Source organism: Wolffia australiana, chromosome 16, assembly GCF_029677425.1.
Source record: "Wolffia australiana isolate 7733 chromosome 16, ASM2967742v1".
Lineage (NCBI taxonomy): Eukaryota > Viridiplantae > Streptophyta > Magnoliopsida > Alismatales > Araceae > Wolffia > Wolffia australiana.
In genome coordinates this window covers 6,843,786-6,866,660 of record NC_135850.1, presented here as the reverse complement: position 1 = coordinate 6,866,660, position 22,875 = coordinate 6,843,786, and the positions used below count along the sequence as shown (strand labels likewise).

General features: G+C 36.8%; 1 protein-coding gene across 3 annotated transcripts in view; it reads right to left on the bottom strand.

Annotated features, from left to right (window-relative positions):
- Positions 1-11,400: 11,400 nt before the first annotated feature.
- LOC144713678 (Alkaline-phosphatase-like family protein) overlaps positions 11,401-22,875 on the bottom strand; it is a 39,351-nt gene continuing 27,876 nt past the window's right edge. The window contains exons 11-17 of one of the 3 annotated variants that reach the window (XM_078588339.1): positions 17,478-17,574; positions 14,206-14,434; positions 14,033-14,126; positions 13,081-13,953; positions 12,913-13,005; positions 11,936-12,216; positions 11,401-11,855 (exon numbers count right to left, since the gene is read on the bottom strand). In XM_078588339.1, the coding sequence (XP_078444465.1) occupies positions 11,768-11,855; positions 11,936-12,216; positions 12,913-13,005; positions 13,081-13,953; positions 14,033-14,126; positions 14,206-14,434; positions 17,478-17,574 (1,755 nt within the window). In that variant the 3' untranslated portion in view covers positions 11,401-11,767. The remainder of the gene's footprint in view (positions 11,856-11,935; positions 12,217-12,912; positions 13,006-13,080; positions 13,954-14,032; positions 14,127-14,205; positions 14,435-17,477; positions 17,575-22,875) is intronic. The other 2 variants (XM_078588340.1, XM_078588341.1) reach the window with 2 other exon arrangements.

The following is a 22,875-nucleotide window of genomic DNA, read 5'->3' as shown; positions in this document are numbered from 1 at the left end:
TTTGTTATGAGTTCATACGAAAATCCTTGAGCAAGTAAGCAAATGAATTCAGATGCTGATCTTATTTTATCCAAGCATTTGACAAAGTTTCAGTCATAGAATCCAATCTAATGGTATCATCACTTTTAGATACAGATGCCATACTGATAACACCCTAAATTTGGTATTTATTTCAAGCAATTAGCACAATTTTATGCATTTAAAGAGTTTAAAATGGGGTTGTTATCATATATTTACATGTGATTAATGTTTCCAAGTGATTTCTGATTTTCCCTAATTTTCTGTTAATTTTATGAATTTTATAGGATTTATTTAAGCTTGAAATAATTATTTTTAAACGAAAATGGAAGGTCTAAAATTTAATTTTGAGGTTAATTACTGTGGGGATGAATTAATGAATTTTATAGAATTTCCTGGAATTTTCTAGGATTTTTTAGTATTTTATATGATTTTTATGGGATTTTATTTGAGGAAGAAAGGAATTTTTAAAGAGGAAAAGGATACAGTTATAAGTAGAAAATGAGTTTTAATGTCATTTTCAAACTTCCAGGGCCTTTTTGTAAATATGTGTTGCAACTAAAACAGCTCTCGGTCATGATTGTAAACAATTAAAATAGTTTCAGGGTTTAAATGCAATTAATCTTGATTTATTTAATGGCTTTAAGGAAAAAATGGACGAGAAAGAAAGAAAAAAGGATATATGCATATTTATTTTTTAGGCGGCGTCGTTTTGTGCGTGTGTATTTAATCAGGGGCTATTTTGCAAAATTATAGGACATTCTCTCTCTGGGAGATAGTTCACCTCCCGTCCTGTGCATACAAAGCGCACAGAAGATGAGATGGCGTTTTGTGATTAGGTCTAATATGAAGGGCGCACAGGTTAATGCAAATTGCTACATATTATATTTATTTTTATTATTTTTTCTTTATTTTTGATTTCAGGACAGGTACCAAACGGGGTACGTGGCACCACGAGGTTGAACCCGATTTTTAAAGTTTAAATGCGTCGGCCAATCAGGGAACGAGACGACATTGCGTGTATAAAATAAATTAAATTAAATAAATGGAAATTGATCCAACGGCTACGATTGGTCAATTTTTATTTATTAATACCTTTTGATCCTGAAGTCCGATTGAGATGATTTATTATGGATTTTCTCGTCTTGACCTCCTCTATCTATCTGTATGGTTGGATCATTCAGATCCTGTTGATGGATAAAAATTAATTACTGAACAGGGGTAAAATGGTAATTTTCACCATTTAACCTAAGTATAAAGGCCGAATTTCGAGAGGAGGGGGTCATTCTGGATGGTGCTCCATCACAGCTGCAAGACAGGGAGGAGCTCCAGCTTGGATCAACCTGTTTGGTACCTTTTTCTTCTTTGTATTTGAATTTTTGGTGTATTTGGATGATGTTTTAGTTAAATTCTTTCATCGTTCTTCTTGATCTTGGTCTGAACTTCTAAATCGCTAGGCTTGAGAAAAATGTGCAAGCCCTTACTGAGATTGAGAGGAGAGATTGAGAGATCTACCTAGCTATTCCAAGTGCACTCATTAAAAAAATATTAAAAAAGATTTTATTTTTAGGAGATTAAATTTCCCCTTTTACTATCTAATAGTTTAGTTATTTCTGAATTATCAAACCTTCAAAAACCAACCAAACCAAATCAAAATTTTCCTCTCAACCTCTCTAATTGACCCCTTTGACCCTTGTCTTTGGATCAAAGAAACCAATTTAGAGCCCATATTTCTTCTATTCCTCTCATCTCTCGTACCTCCCTTTCTAAATTCCTCATTTAATTAGGGTGATTTGATATTCATTGAAGATCAAATTAACTTTAATTAGTGTCAAATTATTCAATTAGATCATCAATTGAATTAACTTACTAGCTTCTCTTAGACAATATCCTTTACTTATCACTACACATCTTAAGTAGGGTTTTTATAAATTTTATTGTATAAGCAAAAATTGACAACGACAAGGGATTAAAATTTTATAAAATTCACCCCTATTTTTGGCTTATCACATACTCATTATAAATATGAGATTGGTATCTCTTTTTGTGTAGTCTTATATAAAAAATGGGGCCAACTATTGAAAAGTGTATTAGGTTTTCCGTGCAAGACTTTCCTCAACAAAAGTTGACTGTTTAACGTAAGTATCTTTGATTTTCAAAAATGATGTGAAATTCACTCAAATGCAATTCAATAAATTTTAATTACATATTCAGTCACTGAATTAAATTAATTAGGTTCTCTGATTTAATATTTTACTCATATAAAATAAACACATTCAATGAAATATTTTTAATAATCTGATATAATCCTTATTTAAATTTCATTTTAGGAATGATTAACTAATTGGTTAAATTATAAAATGTGGGAAATACTTGATTATTAATAAGATCCAATCGCTAGTATGAAAAATCAATAAAGGTTGAAAGTTTCCACAATATAATAATTACATACTTGGATCTCTTTTTAAAAAAGAGACATTCTCAACCTGTTCCTCAATTTTCAAGAATACTAAAATGAAGAGGCCGCGAGTAAACAATTTGTGACCAACTAATTAATTTTTAAGATTTGTGTTCATGTTAAGGCTTATTCTCCCATTCAACATGAACAGAGGCAAAATCCTAGCATATCGTGATCTCTGATTTTAGAGTCATCACTGATCGATATGGGACATCTGCGAGTGATATAAATGTGATTATTGATAGACAACATTATAAAAATTTGAACTATTTTCCTTCCTCTTTCATGATGAATCAAGGATCATCATCTTTATCAACAATATGAATCAGAAATTGGAAATACAGCTTCATATATCTCTTTGATATCGTTTTAAAAAAGGATATCACAATCACTCTTTAAGTATTTTCAAAAAATGGTTGATTTTTAATCTGCTTTTTTATTATCCATCATGAAATCTCAATTTTTTATTATTTTATGAAATATTTTATAAAAAATTGTTTTTTGAATCAAAGTATTTATTTTTTTGTTGATATTGATTTTTTTTACTGATATATGCTTTCACCCTTCAGATTGAAGATGTCTTTTGGTTGCAAATATGCATAAGTTTATCTGCACTATAGGGTGTAAATAATTATTTTTTCCACCTCACAAAGTATCTATAATTAATAAAATCTGTGTACACACTACTGGTAAAAATTGACATAAACCCCAAATTTGATAAATCTGATTGAAATTTCCAAGTTAATTTAATTAATTGAATTTAAACATGATTTATTTATTTTTCAATAAACAGCGATATTTGATTGAGATAAGTCTATGTTTTCACCTATCTATTAGATTGATTAACTTGCTTATCATAAGGTTTATCCTTGAATACTAAAATGGATTACAATGACTTGTGATTTTCAGAAAGTACAAATACATTCGTTTATAAATTTTATTGTTGTACTTGAGTTGTACCTTGGTCATATTTTGATGATAAATATTAAATAAATCATGTTCGATTATGTATATATTAATATTTATGCCTTGAAAGTGATTATTATACAATTTTCTGTCACTGAATAAAAAAATATATTGGTCATAATAGTTGGGGAGTGTAAGGTAAAAATTTATATTATCATTGGAATATCATACAGAGAGAGTAGATACATTTTTACATTGGCTCTTGAAATCCAATTTATTGGATATTATTGAGAGAAATTGCTCATTTATTGAATGGCTGTGATTTTGGTTATATCATCGTGATTATTAAATTAATATGGTGGTTTGGTAAATTTAATGTAGACATGAAGTCTTAAACTCAGGCTACGAAAACCTTACTTTCTTATTTTATCGATTCATGTTTAGATACTTTTATAATTATCATCTGCAAGGGGATTTTATATTGGATTGAATTCATCAGTGAGAAATAGAATGTTATCTTAATATGAGAATGAAAAATAACAGTTCAAATTTTTATTTTTGGTTGTTCGCTCAAAAGATTTATTCAATTGTGAGGATCTATTGTGTTTCATTTTTAGAGATTTGAAAATGACTCATTTTGAGTTAATAAGTGAGTTGTCAATTCAAGCAGATTGATTTGGGGGAACTCATGAAGTTGACAAATGAGCCAGCAGTATGGGATACCACTGATTTTTTACCGACGGGGAACTAATGCTATAAGATGTACTAAGATGAGGGGTGGGTGGTGTTGAGAATGGAAGGACATCTCATACAAAACTCAGTCCAAAGAGAAGAGGGAGATTCACTTTGATTTATGGAAATCACACCAAGGAAGGTGAGAGTGAAAATCAAACAGTGTGGATAAGCTTCATTATCCTACAATAAGTGTGTGCATGTGTTCATTACAGATTCTAATATGTAAATGTTATGATCATTCAAAGTCACCATAACTCCTAAGAATCTAAGAAGATATGACATTATATCCCTCCAAAAAAAGAAAAAAAACTATAAGGCCCAAAAAAGGAATTAAAATGAATATAATTCAATGAACATGATAACAATACACAAAAAATAAAATGAAGGCCTTTTCACCATTTCACTTCCAAAAAGGAATCATGTATTTTACTCAAATTTCACCTTTGATTTTCTATTCATATACAAGACCTTTATGATAGCCCTAGGAAGGCTACGGATATGGCATGTTGTATCTAAATTCCAATAAATGAGTGGGTTCACACATTTACTTCATATCAGACAGTTGGATAGAAAATGTTTGATCTTATTAAAAAACTAAATCTTGAAGTGGTGAAGAACCAAAAATGAGGCATGAAAACATACACATCCTAAGGCCATTTTTTAATCATTACATTGATCTTGCCTTCATTTTGGTATGCATTATCATTTCATGCATTAACTTTGCCATTAGGTCAAAGATATTTAATGTAATTTCTACATAATTTACATGCCCAAAAATATGATTTAAGATTATTGCTTATTTTGAAGTAAATGTGCCTCCTCAACACCTCTACCATCCCCGTTGATAATCATAAATAGCATACTGTTTATAGTAATATTTCATGCATTTAATGTGTTTATTTTCATTGAAATCATCATAAATGCATGTAATGATTTATTGCACTTTTGCATATCATTTCCTATTTTGCTTGATTTTATAGTATTTTAAAATATTTTTATGATATTAATTTCATGAATAAAATAATTTTAAAATTCATAAAGTATATATTTACAATTATTTAAATATTTTAAGGTATTGATTATATTTTAAAATGATATTTTGTTTTCTAAATTTTCAAGTATTTTTGTTGAGTTTTCTGAAATTAAATTGATAAATAAAATAATTTATAAGTCATAAAATATAAGTATGTCTTATTTAAATATTTTTAAAGAACTAGTTGACTTTTTATGCTCCTAAAAGTGCGTGCAACGCTGGCAATTTGCCATAGTAGTCAGAGAATAGAGAATATCGAATGACTTAGAAGAAGTTTCAGGCTGAAATTTTGAGGGTAGTTCAATTTTTCCCACCTCTATCCATCCACCATCTTGGGTTTATAAATAGAACCCGCCTTGTAAAAAAGGCACCCTCGCCTTTTGTTCCTAATTACGGTTAACAGAGTGCTTTGCTCATTCAAAATCTTGTTTGGATCCATTCTTGTACTCTTAGAGTGAAACATTGAATGACTGGCATTCAGATCAAGACACACACAGTGCAGGTAAGCTCCTTATCTTATATGTTGCTTCTTCCCACACACCAAGGACACCAAGACAGACTTGATGGACCATCAATGCATGTCTGCCTTCATCTTCATCGCAATCATCACTGTATTTCTTTCATTTGCTCCACTCCACTCATGTCCATCTCCGTCCACTGTCCCCTGACACTCCCAAAGAGCCGGTTAAGGTATTTTAAATTAGAATTATAAATTATAATTAGAATTTTTCTAGTATGAAATAATACTAAAATTCTCCAAATTCTTCTATAAAATTTGAATAAATTAAGTTAAATAGAAAAATATTTTATGACCTTCCTATAATTGTTTTGAATGACTTTCCCCTAGTTTATATTCTTTAATTTAATATAATTCCTAAATAAATATAAAAATAAAAATTATGATTTAAAGATAAAATTGACTTATTCAGTACTTTCTCCCTATGGATTCAATCCTTAGTCGGCCTATGCTCATGAGGAAATTATAAATATTTTTGCATAAACCAGAAACCTTAAATGACATAGTTAACCCTAATTTCTGGTTCATCACTTATCCGTCACTTTCTCCATTTTGATTCGCCTGTTGAAGGACCCCGGTGTCCTCATCAATCATCGTGGCCAATCAGGGGCCTGCAAAGAATAAAAAAATAATGAGTATTAAATCTCATTGCTCGGTCTTCTTTAAAAAAATTGGAGACCTGAGATTAAGTCTGTCATTCATTAAAAAATGATCCGTTATGACACGGGCTTTGTTCCTGGTCGTCTCGAAGCCTGGTCATCTTTTCTTCTAACATTTTTTAACATCATGGCCCATTTGGCCACGATTCATCTGTAATCCTCTATATTTAGTCAAACGTCAAATAATAATGATAAAATATTATAATGCAGCGATAAGTATATAGATTGATAATATAATATGATGATTATTTGATATCATGATATAATGCACAAAAAATATACCTATGGGGATATAAATAATTAAGAGAAATAAAAAATAAATGTTTATTAGTATCATGAACAGTTTTCAGTCTGTTATTCAGTGAAAAAATAGTTATTTTATTACTTACTCGAAATATCCCTGGTTTAACTGAAATTTAAGTATTGTTTCTGTTTTTACTGGAAAAGTTCCATATTTAAGAAAATTTTATAGTTTAGGAACTCATGTATTACAGGATATGAGTTTGATGTATATATAAGGTAGTTAGATTCATAAAACATAATAAATAGACGCTTACCTCTAAAATATATTACTATGGAATTATGGTTCTGTCACTGAACAAAAGGTTATCTATAAAAAGGAATAATCAAAGGTTTCATTCTAATGGTTGTGTAGGTAAATATAATAGTATTCATAGTGGAATAAATTACTTTTACCTTTTTTAGTTTCCAATATAGTAAGCATACTTTTTGTATGATCAGTGTCTATGTAATCCCATTTACAATACAAAGATCCTCATATTCAGCCCTAAACATTAGGAAATATATATGTCTATGAGTCTAATTTTATTTGTGTATATGCCTTACATTTTGAATCTACATAACTGATCTATTTGAGATAAATTTCTCTCAGGTCGCCATATATTGGAATAACATTCTGGGCTTTACTAGGATATCCTTTTTATTCCTAATCAAGTGACCAGACACTGATCCTCATATTTTGAGAGTCAATTTATAGATACATATAATTATGAAATTATAGCTGGATATTTGTATATAAATTTATTCCGAATTATTATAGTTTCTTACCAATTGACAAGGATTCCCAGTTATTGGTAATCATCTTTTCGTCTTTTTCTTTTCAACCCATCATGTGGCCAAAACTAAACCACTATGTCTTGAGAATGATCACAGGCCCACCTAACATTATATGTACTTTTTCGCTGTAATATTCAAATTAATTTTTCTTAGTTCTAGGTTCTCTTAAAAGGCCAAATTTTCATAAAATATACTAATGTATAATTTTATTTTTTATTTTAAAAGATACTATGTTATGCCCATATCTGATAAGGTGAGCCTAGAAGTATAATTATTATACATATGTATATTAATTTACTGTAGAAAAAATTATACATCACTTTCAAATAAAAAAATACGAGATCATACATTGTATAATCATTTTTGGGATATATAATTTTTATTTCACAAAAGTTTAACACAATATTCCTAATATATGAATATTTTCAGAAGACTGAATGAGCATAATGGAACCATTGGGCCTACATGTCCTTATCTTTCTCAAACTCTACATGTCATTTATTCCATTTGGAATATTTTCTATGTCTTCTGTCCTAGGGAATGTGTTATCTACTGCATGATTATTTCCTTGAATGGAGATTCATTACATCCATTCCTGCTTTCTTGCAAAATTTTACCTTCTTCATTGTAACTATTTATTCATATCTTATTTCATCAAGCATGAAAGCCTTAATAAAGTGGCCCGTTCATGTGTATTTAAATGCTATTTAGTTTCAGGGCTAAAATTATTTCTTATGTTTATGAACATATTCTAACTTCCTAGGAACCCATGGATACACTTTGTCCTTATAATGATGATCTTATATGTTTCTAAGGATTCTTTTGATAAAAAAATTATTAATTTTTCTCCTCATTCTTTCATTCATCTCATGGTCCATAAGGAACCCAGCTTTCTCCTCTAGGGAAATTTCTCCAGATTACATTTCTTGCCAAGTTCTTTGAAAATGTATACAGCATCTTTAAGATAAGGTTAACAAATTATTCCTACCATATTTTTAAATCTAAATTACAACTTCATCACAGCTATCTAGTTTACTCCGAATGTACCAAAATTAATCATGAAAGTATCAAAATCGCCATATTCACTTTAAAAATAATTCGTCTCAAATTAAAATAAAATTATGCAAAATATAAGGTATAAATATTTTAAAAAACACACTTATAATTATAATTAGGATAAAAATAATATATGTAAATATATTTGGTTGACTTGAAATTCATGGAAAATGAATATAAGTTATGACACAGCCATATTGTAGAAAATATGTACGAACATAACCTGAATCCACATAGCTAGCCTCTTCAACCCTTGAGTCCCAGGGGGGTTGTGCTTGAGTCTACATGCACTGGAGCACTCTCTAACTACTGGAACACTTGACGGGGAGAAACAGGTTTCTCAACAAACTAAAATACTTCAATAATAGGCCAATAAGGTGTCAAGGTCGTCCATAATGATAGTAGCCTTGAAAAGGTACTTAAAACATTCAGAAAAATAAATCTAGCACGATGAAACAGAATATCATGAGCCTGACATGCTTGGGCATAAATATTCTATACATTCTGGTCCTTTTCAAATTTAGAAGAAAATATTGTGTGGCTTAACAAGTTTCTGACAGGACAAAACATAGAATCTGTGCCTTTGAAAAGGTGTAGCAGAGATATTCTGCAGATTATGGCAGAAGAAAAGATTGTTACAGGATTCTGCCAAAGAAAATCTGTCACAAGATTTCATTTTCTGGAGATTTATCAGCCTCCAGAAGGATCTCCATCTTCAGTCACCACTTTCTAATTGGCCTCAAGATATGGGCTTCTAGGCTACATCAAAGTATAATATAAGTGAGAGTAAATATACAAAATTTAATGATGAAAAATAGCTAAAAATTCATGAGAGAAATTGAGTATCCCTTTCCAAGAGTTTTTACTTTATGGATTATGTTTTAATCTATGTATATCTTCCACCTCGATACAGTTTTTTCACCTTTCTTGCCTCTTCTGCAATCAGACCCATAATACTGAATTTTAAAAACTTTTATAAGTTACTCTCACAATTTGACAATAATATGTTTATAAATATATAATAAACAGTCACTCTATATAATTTATCATTTTTCAAACTTTTTAGATACTGTCCCCATTTTATTTCTATCTAAGAAATTTTTAAAGAGCCTCTCAAGATTTATTGAGTTTTCTCAAAAGAAGAATGTACAATTTTGAGCATCATAAAGACACTTTATTTATAGTTCATCATCAGCACTCATTTGATAATTTATAAAAGTTCATCAATTGTATCTTCATTTCCATCATTGTAGGGTTCTACTCCAACATTGATGGGGGCTGATGAAGTTGAGGTCGGTCTTTTAGTAACCACACAACATATGTCAAACTCTAATGTGATGAGCAAACACACAAGTAGAGGATATGCAGAATGGCAACCAAAACCCTAAACTTGAGAAAAGGTAACCGATGAAGGGTTGTCCCCCTTAATCACAGTTGAGGGTTCTCAAGTACTCCTATTGAAGCTCCTCGATCCCCATTTCATGCGCAATGCAAACTTCAATTTAATCAAGGAGACCCCTTAGAGCGAGGGAGAGATAAAGGAATGTGGGCACAACGAGGGAGACAGAGAGAGATATAAAAAGATGGCAAGAGAGACATAAAGAAGGGCACAAGGAAGAGAGAGAGAGAGAGAGAGAGAGAGAGAGAGAGAGAGGGAGAAAAGAGAGAAAGAGAGGGAGAAGAGAGAGGCAGAAAAGAGAGACAGAGAGAGACAGAAAAGAGAGACAGAGAGAGAAAGAGACAAAGAGAGAAAGAGAGAGAGAGAGAGAGAGAGAGAGAGAGAGAGAGAGAGAGAGAGAGAGAGAGAGAGAGAGAGAGAGAGAGAGAGAGAGAGAGAGAGAGAGAGAGAGAGAGAGAGAGAGAGAGAGAGAAAGAGAGAGAGAGAGAGAGAGAGAGAGAGGGAGAGAAAGAGAGAGAAAGAGAGAGAAAGAGAGAGAGAAAGAGAGAGAGAGAGAGAGAGAGAGAGAGAGAGAGAGAGAGAGAGAGAGAGAGAGAGAGAGAGAGAGAGAGAGAGAGAGAGAGAGAGAGAGAGAGAGAGAGAGAGAGAGAGAGAGAAAGAGAGAGAGAGAGAGAGAGCGAGAGAGAGAGAGAGAGAGAGAGAGAGAGAAAAGAGAGAAAGAGAGAGAGAAGAGAGAGAGAAGAAGAGAGAGAGAAAAGAGAGAAAGAGAGAGGAAGAGCGAGAGAAAAGAGAGAAAGAAGAGAGAGTGATAAGAGAGAAAGAGAGAGAGAGAGAGACAAAAGAGAGAAAGAGAGAGAGAAGAGAGAGGGAGAAAAGAGAGAAAGAGAGAGAGGAGAGAGAGAGAAGAAAGGAAGAGGAAAGAGAGAGAAGAGAGGAAGATGAGATAGAGAGAGAAGAAAGGAAGAGAAGATAGAGATAGAGAGAAGAAAGGAAGAGGAGATAGAGAGAGAATAAAGGAAGAGGAAAGAGATAAAGAGAGAAGGAAGAGGAGATAGAGATAGAAGAAAGGAAGAGGAGATAGAGAAAGAAGAAAGGAAAAGGAGATAGAGAGAGAAGAAAGGAAGAGGAGATAGAGAGAGAAGAAAGGAAAAGGAGATAGAGAGAGAAGAAAGGAAGAGGAGATAGAGAGAGAAGAAAGGAAGAGGAGATAGAGAGAGAAGAAAGGAAGAGGAGATAGAGAGAAGAAAGGAAGAGGAGATAGAGAGAAGAAAGGAAGAGGAAAGAGAGAGAGAAGAAAGGAAGAGGAGATAGAGATAGAGAGAAGAAAGGAAGAGGAAAGAGATAAAGAGATAAGAAAGGAAGAGGAAAGAGCTAAAGAGAGAGAAGGAAGAGGAAAGAGAGAGAGAAGAGAGGAAGAGGAGATAGAGGGAGAAGAAAGGAAGAGATAAAAGAGATAGAGAGAGAAGAAAGGAAGAGAAGATAGAGATAGAGAGAAGAAAGGAAAGGAAGAGAGAGATAGCTTTGAGAGATTTAGAGAGAGAGAGTCAACGTAGTCAATTTCTATCATATTGTGCAAGATAAAGATTAGAACCCCATAAATAGAAAAGAGGGAGAAAGAAATTCACCGCAGACTTCTTCTCCGGCACAATTAAAACACAGTCTTTTTCTTCCGCTCAAAGCCGTAGAATATTTTCCCAATAATAGTGATATTTTCCCAATTTCCTTCCCCTGCCTATTTTCCATTTAAATAGGAGGGTGCCAATAAGAGTGATTGTGTCACATTTTCTGCTTTCTCCTCCCCTCTCCCTCTCGTCATCCCTTCACGCCGTTCTCCTGACCTTCCACCCATTCCTCGTATTCCAACGACAATCTTATCATGGACGTCATTCCGATGAATCAAGAATCAGGATCATATTGCAGAGATAACGGAGACGACAACAGCCACAATTCCCAGACCCAAGTAGGTGCACACCGTTGCCCCGCAAACATACAAATACCTGTCACCATTAATAATATGATGATGACCAATATGAATTCAAAAAATTAATGGATTTAGCAAAGTTAGAATCTCACTCACTTTGGGGAGAAGACGCTCCAAATAAACAGGTGGTTCCTCATGGAGAAGAGAATAAAGGTGAAGCCCGTTAACGAGACAGAGTTCAGGGCCAGCGGGACTAAGCAGGACAGGCCCAAAGAAATGCGCAGGGCTTTGCCCAAAGAAACCCCCTTGGCTGAAATCTGCTTTCTCGTCGTCAGAGATATGTACAGAACTAAGTTGAAGAGATATGATAATGGCGATGCACATGTGATGATCAGCATCATGATTCCTGCCAGCACCGTCGACTGCCCGAAGATTCCCTATATGACATATAGAAGTTGGTGAGCCAGAGAAGGGGTCATGGATTGATTGGATTTTTTATCAGATCGATCGGATCAACTGATCAGATTGATCTTGATTCGGTTGATCTGAGTTATAAGATCACAATCATGGCACATCGCTTTGATTGAATCTTTCAAGCAGATCTGGTTGCCAACCCCATGACTTAACATGTGTCTACAGTTGATCTGATCGACTGATTGATCCAATATTAATCAGGGCCAATCATTTGTTTGGTCTGATCCAATCTTAATCGGGGCCTATTGGTTAAATTGGATTGTTCTGGTCTTAATCGTGGCCAATAGATGTTCGATTTCATTTGGTCTTAATCAGGGCCGACAGATGTTCAGTTTGATTTGATACTAGTCAGGGCCAATCTGTTGATCGGAGTGATCTGATCTTCAGGCTGATCATTTGATCTGGTCTTAAACATGCCAATGGATCAGATCGATCTGATCATGATCACGGTCAACAGGGCTCCTAGATGGATCATACAACCTTTGATCCAGCTAATCCAATTGACTGGATCAGGTTGAATCTGATCCAATCGATTGGCCGATCCAATCAACTGGATTGGATTGGGGCTACTCAATTGATAGATCTGATCAGATCCAATCGATTGGCCAATCCCGCAGCAAGTGCCTAGGACATAGAGAGAGAAAAAGAAAGATAATTACATTGAATGCGCCAGCCACATCAATCGTAGCGAGGGTATTGCTGTTCCCAAGCCCATAATGCCCTGCCATTCCGACAAAATAGAGAGCAGCCACCTGAAAAAGAAAGCTAAAGAAAATTACTAATTTACCAGAAACAATAATGGACTAATTATTAAAAAAATTCCAGACCTGTACAGAGGTATTATGACCGGCATCCTCCAGAGAGAAGTAAACTGTGCTTGCGACAAGTTGAAGAAAGACCAGCAGCATGGGTACTGAATTGACTGGCTGCTGAAGAAAGAGTTGGAGAAGACACCAGGAACTTGCACAAGTCAAACCAATCATATATAAGGCATAGCTTGGGTGGTCACCGCTATTTCCTTTAGTTTCCATGGAAGATGTCAAGGAGATCACCAACGTCAACATCAAAGATCCGTAGAGAAAAATGAAGGAAACCCGGTTCGGATATCCAAGAACATGAAACAAGACAGCAAGATAGGAGATTAGGTGGCTAGTGATCAGTAGCCTGCCATAAACTACCCTTGATTTTGAGAAAAATATAGCCAGGGAGCTGAAACAAGCAAGAAAAGCCAATGAACTGATCTGCAATCTTTTCATAACTGGCATCCCGGCTTTCTCAATAGACTTGGAAATATCAGGTAGATGAACCCAGTTTACACCACCCTGGTGCCAAGCTCTCACTATCCTCATACTAACTAGAATAAAGATTATTGCGCAAATACTCAAACCATCTCTCGTCCTTGTAGTTGCTTTCGGGGACCGAATAAGATAAGAATGGATTTTCATGAACAGAAAAATCAAGTACAAGGTAGACGCCAAGAAATGCCACGTGTATTGCTCTTCTTCTACAAATGAGCTTGAGGCCAGACTTGACAGATGGATCATGACCGCGAGAATAACATACCCCTCATCTATATCCCAATGCCAAGAGGGACATCGAACCTCATCGTATCTTTTCAGCAAACTGAATAGAATACTGAGGATCCCAACACACGAAATAATCAACAATGACATTCCGGCAGATAGCACAACCAGCGGTTTCTGCAAAACTTAGAAGAATTTATTATTCATGCTAAGTTTCAAATTAGGTAGAATAGCGGTGAAGGGAAAATGGCATTACGTGAGTTGCAACTGTCGACAACCTGTCACTCGCAGCAACCAAAAAATTATAATAAGCAGTAATTGAGAGAAAAATGAGATCCCTGTTTGTTGAACTGTAAATAATATAAATAATAAAGAAAGTTATAAGAATGGGGAGGAGATAAATAATTAAGTGGAGAGACTGGAAATTACTCTGTGTCTGCTATGTTCATATGCCTCCATGACTTATGCAGATAGACAGCATTTGAGAACAAGAGACAGATATTCTCCTTCGTGCTGACCGCAGATGCTCTGAAACTAAAGTCTTGCGCATTATCTTTTTCAGTGCACAAGTCATTGCAAAGCATGTCGGGTGTGTACAACTGCAGTAACCTAAGCAACTGGAAGGAATTGATCTCTAGTGCTCGCAACTTCCGCTCATCTGTGTCAGAATGGCAAAGTTTTCAACAGGGATACAAGTGATCATTTGCAACATAAAATGCAAGAACAGGGATTCTTTGAAGTCAAATTTGAAGAGAAATTGAGAATCGGAAAGGAGGTGTCATCCTTCATTGTTGAAAATCGGCACTTATTTGAATAGTGCATTGTATCGGAGCCCTTTTTATGTGGTTGGAACTATAGTTAGTTCTTTACAGGGATAACAAAATAATATGATCCTGAGGAGGAGGAATCGTGCTAGACATACACGTGCCAACTCAAACATCATGTGAGAAAGGGGAAATTGGCAGGAGCATATGTTTTTCAAACAGGGGAAATGAATAGAGAATGGCAGGAAGCTTTATTGAAATTAACTGCTGGGCAATACTGCCTTGAGAGCGGGAAATCCTCCCGAAACAGAGGGAGACTAGGCCGATCAAGCTAGTCTATGCTTGGTCCCTTCTATTGTTCTTCCATTGACCTTCTCTTGCTAGTCTCTCCATTTCTTAAATTCTTCTTCTCCTCGCCTAGTTTTATTTTTGGCAATTCTTCGAATTCTTGGCTCAGATCCACTCCATTCTAATTCGTTCTCCAGTGGATCAAATCATAATAAAACGACGAATTGACACAAATGTAAATAAAAAAACTTATTGAAGTGTTTTGCAAAGAATATTAAGGATTTTAATCCTCAACAGGAATGATAATCTTTGTAGGTTTATATTTCAGGAATAGTTTACCTATAGAACAAACAATGTAACAAATTATATAATCAACGAATGATGATCTGAAAGTAGGATTTCAATTATTGACATTGGCTCCAGAATAGGGTCATTCTCCACAAGGTTAAAGATATTTAGTCGAAAAGGCTGAGACAAGAGATCAACAATCACAGGATTCTTTCAAAGTGATACCTTTAAACTTCCCCTGTTGTTTTCAGCCAGGAATTACAGAAAGTCGTTTCAAAGGGCTTAACACGGTTATTTCTTCTAAGATTCATAAAGTAGAACTGACTTCAGAGTCTTGAGATGGTAATATATTCACTCTCTGCCTCACTGTCTCCCTCACTCCCTCCCTCTCTTTTGTGATGTCCCTTCCCCAGAGCCGAGTCTTTGAGTGACATCCCTTAACTCCTTCCTCTCATGCTCTCTCCCATGCATGCAACCTTTAAAATCCTTGGCAATTTAACTGAGATATTTTGCAAAATACATCCGAGTCTTGATATGTTCACGAGGTGTCATATCAGCCTTATGGGTATTCTCTGTTCAATGCCAATTGTTGGATTCATGGGTATTCTCTGTGCAATGCCAATTGTTGGATTCAAACACATAGCAAGGGTGCTACTTTTCGCCTTTAGGCAGGATGTTGTATTTCAACACCCCCCACAACACCTGCTGCTGGCCTATTTACGGCCCAAGCTTAGTGTGTTGCTTTTGGGATTTTAACCTGACACCTGAATCTGATACCATGTTGGACTCAAGTGCTTACCAACTGTGCTAAAAGCTATAGCTGATAGCAAGATCGCTAATTCCCATCTTTGAGCAGGAGGTTATATTTCAACACCAATCATAACCTCTTTTATCATCATTCCCCATCAGAGGGAGTGATCATTCTGCTTGTGTAAGTGGACAATATTTTAATCTCAAGAAATGAATCCTTAGGGATGTCTCTTGGGAGTGAGTTGGACATCAAGCCCCTTGGCGTGCTCCATAACTAAGTATTGAAGTGTTCTACTCATCTACTGGCCTTTTCTTAGGCCAACAGAAGTATATTCTCTGGCTTCTTCAGCACCTTGGGAAAGCAGACTCACAGCTACTGCCTACTCTAACTGAGGGTAATTATTGGCTATTTCTCCGATGATGACAATGACTCTGTCGCCATTGTGTTATCCATTGTCACTGTTCTCCCCAAATTTCTCAGTTTCTTCAAATATGAATCGAAGAGTAAGGGAGACATCTCATATAAAATCTTATTTTAGAAACAAGAATAGCACATCTGATCAATCGCAGACCAGTCTGAAATTCCTATTCCCTTTGTCTTTTCCATGAACTCTAGCAGTATTTTATGGACCATAATTAACCATAATTTTATCAGAGGAAACAGCAACAACATTACAGCACGAGAGACACCTTCACATTATACTTGAGCAATCTGAACCCATGCGTGATCAGTGTGTTCATGTTTTGGGTTTAGATCCCCCAATTTTTCTCTTCTAGATGGTCAAGCTTCAGCCCCAAACGTAACAATCATGTGACAGCTTTGCTAGATTAAGTGGAATCCTTTTTCTCAATCTTTTGAAAGATGTTATTCTCCTTTCTCACAAGTACACAAAGATGTTCCGGCCGTCAATGCATAACACGGGTATATTTATGAAGGCGTTCATGAACTATTTCTATAATGATAAGTTCCTTTACTTTCTTGCATCATAGTAATCCAATCCTTTTGTCAGGGTTGTCCAACTGACTACTTATGTCCTCAGGCAGTATCATCAATCATCAACAATCATCCAACAAAGAAATGTACCTTCCTCTCATATAGGATGAAAAATCCTTCGGAAGGGACTAGCCTACAACTACCTCAGTTCACTCAAATTTGGAGAGTAACTCATAAATTTACAATACCAACAAATGATGATCCCATACTAGAATTGGAGGTAGCTAAGCTTTTGGCCATAACTGAGGATTAGAACTGCTGTTTTAGATGTCCACGGATTAAAAATTGCTGTTTTGGAGAAAAAATTTAAAATATCAGAACCTTACTTGTTGTAAGTCATGTTCTGATAATTTTTTACAAGTTGTAAGTAAATAATTATTGAAGGCTCGACAATGACTACTGTTGTTTCAAATACTGACATGATGCTACAGGATATTTGACATAAAATCTTGAGTTGACAAACCAAAATGCCCGTTTTCTTAATCAAACGTTTGATTTCCCAAAAAAGTTGAAATACTCATAGGTTGTGTAGTTGGAACAGAGTTGAAGAATAAAGGTAACAAGAAAGATTAATGTTATACTGGGGTGGAACTTAGAATAAAGAAGGATGCACAAACCTGTCATGTAGTCAAGTACCTCTTTTACTAATAGACCAACATTATTCTTCGGAATAGGTAACCCAAATAAAATAGCTAGGGTTGGTGACATATCAACCTAATAAAATAAAGATTTCTATGTCAACTAATCGCAATAATTGTTCAAAATGCAGATAGGTATCCAACATGAAGATTAAGATTATCACTATTATCGATCAAACAAAAGTATTGATTCTAATAGCCCTTGTAATGAAATCAAATGTTGAATGCCAGTGCTGGGAACCAAACAGATGGTGATGCGATCCGTCACCACATCTACGAACGTCGACCCAGGCCCACGTTGGGGGCCAATTAGCGGAGTCTATTTCAACTCATCGGCAAGGAGAGAAGGGAGCTTTTGATCTCGGTACGTGCTTCACACTCCTCCCATCTCAAAGGCCCATCTGACCTTCCTCCTTGCAGATGACCACCCCTGCTCGAGGACGTTCCAGACCGAGTCCAGGCGTCGTCAACCCCGTCTGCTCGAAGGCGTCGTCAATCCCGCCTACCCCCCCTTCTCCCCCCTTCTATCATTCTATCTCTTTCTACCTTCTCAGACATTGTGTGTTGCAAGACGTTGTTAAGCTATAACAAGTTATTTGGAGTTTTCGGAGCTTAACAGATGGAAGAACTACATATGGCGGAGAAGAGTTGAACAATGTGATATGTTCTATTCAAGGAAATATTAAAGAAGAAATAAGAAGAGAGTCAGTCAATGGCCACCGCAAGTGCTGACTAAAATGGGACGAAACCCCTATAAATAAGAGAATAGGAGAGCAGGAGGACGGGGTCTTGTTTTTCTTGAGATCTTGAAGAAGGCGGTTACAACCGTAGGAGAGGCTGGAGCACCAGGAGTTGGCCTGCTGAACCGGAGGAGGGAAGCTCCATCTTGGAGGGAGGAGCATCTCCACATGTTTGTATGGCTCTTGTACTCAATTCTATTCTTTTTAGAGCTTGAGTTTACAGACCTACATTGGTGATTTCTGGTGTTTCTTGAATTCGAAATTGGGGAATATTTCATTGATACGATCAAGGCGTATCACAATAGATGGTAGATGAGATAGATGTGGAGATCACTAGAAATGGGTATAAGAGCGATATAAATCAAGGCGCATTACAAGCTCCCTCTCCCCTTCTGGTCGCAGAAGTCTCCTGCACTCCAGCCTCAGCTTCTGCAACCAAATGGTGTACTGACCCCTTGATTTCCTTTTGCAGGTCTGTGGTAGACCTGACTCAGCCGGAGAGAAGAAGACGAGTAAAACGAACTTCACTTCCCCAAAAATATAGCAACACCATCAATGTTCCCCCTCCTTCCCACTTCCCCCGTGCGGACAAGCAAGGAGTTGCCAGAGTGGCAGACCTCCCCTACGAGGGAAAGGGGTGCCCGGGCCGTCGGGACAAACAACCCAAAAGAGAGAGAGAACCGGACTCCCCGAGAGACCAAGGAGAGAGCGAGAGAGAGGGCGAGAGCCCTAATCCCCACTCGCGCCTCCAGCTTGGGCCGTCCCCTCCGATGGGCTGGTTCCTGGCCCATTAGTGCCTTCCCATGCCGATGGTTCCTTTGGTTCTTTGACTCGCCGCCGATAGGTCCGTATCGGGGCCATATCAGTCTGACCTTTCTTTATAATCAAAGTCGCACACGCGACTTTACTTTATGAGGTTTCTTGGAGGCACGTCTTTGATACGTTTGTTAAGAATAATGTGTCAAAGATAAAAAAAATTAACACTCCCCCCCAGAAGCAAAAAGACAATTTGAAAGAGACTTTGATGTAGTTCTTGATTAAGGGAGAGATTCTTGAGGGAAGGAAGAAAACGATTGATTGAGAATAACGTAAGATAAAACCATAGATTGAAAAAACTTGAAGATCACAGAGCAACAGTGGTGGTACAGGCAAGTATCAACACCTGTATACCACTTGTAAGAATCTCCAATAACGGATCTATATCCTGCTTCCTTCATACTAAATCATCCCTCTCATAGGGAGCATCTCCCATACTAATTGGCCCATCCACTGTATCTCCCACTCCATTCCTCTACCTCCCATCTAGCCGAACTGCCTAAGTGGTTACATCTTCTTCCTGACCTCATTAGGCAGGCTGCATCAGAATTCAATGTGGTAAGAGATAGGCACGTCAGATAATCAAGAACCAGTCTAAGTACCTTGGGTTACACAATGATTGTTTCTTCATTGTAGTACACATTCTCAGGAGTGTAACTGAAAAACTATTGTCTGTGATACTTCTCATTCCAATCATAAGAAAGTCATTGTTCTGTCTCTGGATTTCTTTCTCGGTGAGCTGGGTCAATTATTTTCTCTCCAATCGACAGTGGCTGCTGAGGATAATCTTTCAACTTGACAACTTTTGAAAAACTGTAACGTTTTTGAAGGACTTGTTTTTCCCTCATCAGGGATAAACAGGTTTTACTGATCTGGTATCTATGTGCAGGTGGATGACAAGAAGGTGTATGTTCCATCAGTGGGACGTTTCACAATTCGAGTGGTTGTAGGTAATCCTCTGCATTGAGGGATGTATCCATGATTTCAGGTAGGCTGGTGATATGAACTTCCCCAGGCATTACATGGAAAAAAGAAGAAAGAAAGCCAGTTTCTCAAATGCCTCTTCAAGCAGAACGTGCAGACCCGACTCAGACAGTAATACCAGAGTATAAATACAGGTTCAAATGATGATCAAGAAGGTCTATTTGTGGAAGTCTATTCGTGGAAGCTCGCGGCCACAACTTGGCTAATGAGGAGACCTCCCTGCACAGAGGAGAATGTGACTGATCCGGCATGACTCTCAGTCTAATTCGTCCCTTCTTGTGTTTCTCCAGACATTCTACTTCTTTATTCGCGTTGGTGTCCCTTTTCCTCAGAACTCATCATATTCTTGAATCTGTGACATTTTCCAGAAATTCACGATCTACACAGTCAAGAACTCACGAGAAATTTGAGGCATACATATCGGAAGCCTTATCAGCTGATCTGCCTTGTGTTGATTGGGCCTTACATACTCCAATCTCCCCCACTCTGTGTCACAGCCCTTTCAAAGGTCCCTTATTGGTCCTTGGTTATTGGGTCATCCTCTAAACAATAAAATCTGCAACCCTTTGTTAGGTTGAATGCCCAACATGAAAATTAAGTTGTGACTTGAAGTCAAACCAATTTTGGGAGGTAGACCGATCTATGGTCCACATACCACAGCAAATCTTTACTTTCAAAACTCTTCATTAAAAAGTTGTTTTTTACAATTAAGTTCAGACAACAGAAACGTTTGGAGCATAGAACAACGGAATTTCTCCTAGTTGGAAGCTCCTGGTATGGTCTCAATTGGTCTGTTCTGAAGTGGATCCTAGGTGTTTGTAGTAGAGCCTTGCAAAATCTAGTTGTTTGGCTTCTTAATGATAATACTTATAAGGCCCTGATATATTTTCTGGAAAAGATGGTCCAGTACCTTTTCCCATCTAGATTTACTGGATAACCATCTTCTCTGTCAAACTGTACTTGCATACTAATCATTTTCTCTGTCACTATTTAGAAACTTTGGATCATGTTTTTGGGAGTTCCCCCATTGGCTTCTGGAATGCCTCTTGATTCCTGACAATCTTCCTTAAATTCCTGATATTCTGCTTTGATATCTTCAATACAGGATTCCCAATATATCATGGGCTATTACTAATGTAATCAATAGTGTCAAATATAAGAAGTCCACCCTTGGAACTTCCTATTATCTTCTTCTCTCCTTGGAGTTCTAGATGTTTGAAAGGTTGGTCCCCTACTGCTTTGGCATGACTCAACAAAACATCCATTCTCTGCTTCTTCAGGGCCTCCTTTTTAAGTATGCAAGGTTGAGGGTTGCTGGGTTCATTGAACATGGTCCTTGGTTATTATTACCAGTTTGACAGAACTGCACAGTTTCTCTAGGAGGCTTGGTTGCTTTCAATTGGAGGAAGATGATGTTCCCTCTTGTATCATATTTTGGGTTCAAAAATTAGATTGTGGTTCAATTACAGAACACAGAGAATCAAGTTTATTATCTAGTGGTCATGTTAAGGATTAATGAGTAATAGGGGCATGTTCCCTGTAACAAACTGAAATGTAAAATCCATTGGATTGGATAGTTACTTTAGATAGTAAAAGTGAGACATAAGTGGGAAAATGGAGTAGGGGGGCAGGGTTCATAATGGCGCTCTAGGAATTGGGCAAAGGAAAAATAGAAAAATAAATAAATGCCTGTGGAGACTATTGAGGATCAAAAAAGAAAACACAAGAACGAGAAGAGAAGCAAAAACAGCCTAAGAGTCATGACATTCCAAATGTGGAAGCCCTTACCCTAGGATGGCTAGACTGCCAAATTGTACCAAGAAGAACCTCAATGATCATTTATCGCGTGTCCATCAAATGACTTGAAAAGGGTAATTAGAACCCTAAGATTATTCAATAATCTATTATTTTTCCTGCTTAAGGCTCAGTCACCGACTGAGCTTACCGTTGACCTGTCTTCTGTGGTAAGCCCTTCGAGGGCCTCTATCAAAAACCTAATTCAAATTACAATAAGGGGGCTCCCTACCTATCAATACGAGAGGTCACCCTTAACATTATTAGTTATATGTCTCTATCTCCAATGTGCCAGCCCACTCCATCGGAGGCGTCTTCGGAACTTTCAGCATCGTCATCGACGGCCCCGCGGTTCGCGTCCAGCCTGACCAGCATGCCATGAGAAGGTGAAGACGCACGGGTTCAAATACCCCGAGTAAAACACATCCACCCAATACAAACGTTTTGCTTTTCCACAGCCCGTGCTTGTCATGTTCGTTGTTTTACCATGTTCGTATGTCCATGTTCATGCATTCATGTTTGTCGTGTTCGTGTTCGTCGTGTTCGCGTCGTGCCAGTCATGTGTTGTGTCGTTATGTTTTCCATGTCTTGTCGTTTTTATTTTGTTTTAAAAGGAGTCCCTATGTATAAGGGCCCCCCATAATGGACCCTTAATGAGGGCTATTGGGCCCTTTTGTAAGGGCCCATCATGCCCCCAATATAAGGGCATGATGGGCACATTATCTACGTAGCGGCGTTTTATTTTGGTGAAGGAATTTGGGTCATAAGCGTTGCTCATCGAGAGGAAGAAGAGAGGAAGAGAAGAGTAGGAAGGGAAGGAAAGAGTGGAAGACGCCGCCTCATCCTGCCAGACCGCCATGAGTGCTCTTGCGTCGACTGGTCCGTGTATACCGAGCCACCGGCCCTGAACTGCCGCCTCAGGCGTTCCCACTGTGCACCAAAGCTTCACGCAAAGCTCAGCATCATCGAACGACCGCAGATCAGATCCGCGTCGCGCGCTTCCAGTTTGAGACACAGAATATGTTTATCGTTCATCGCACCTA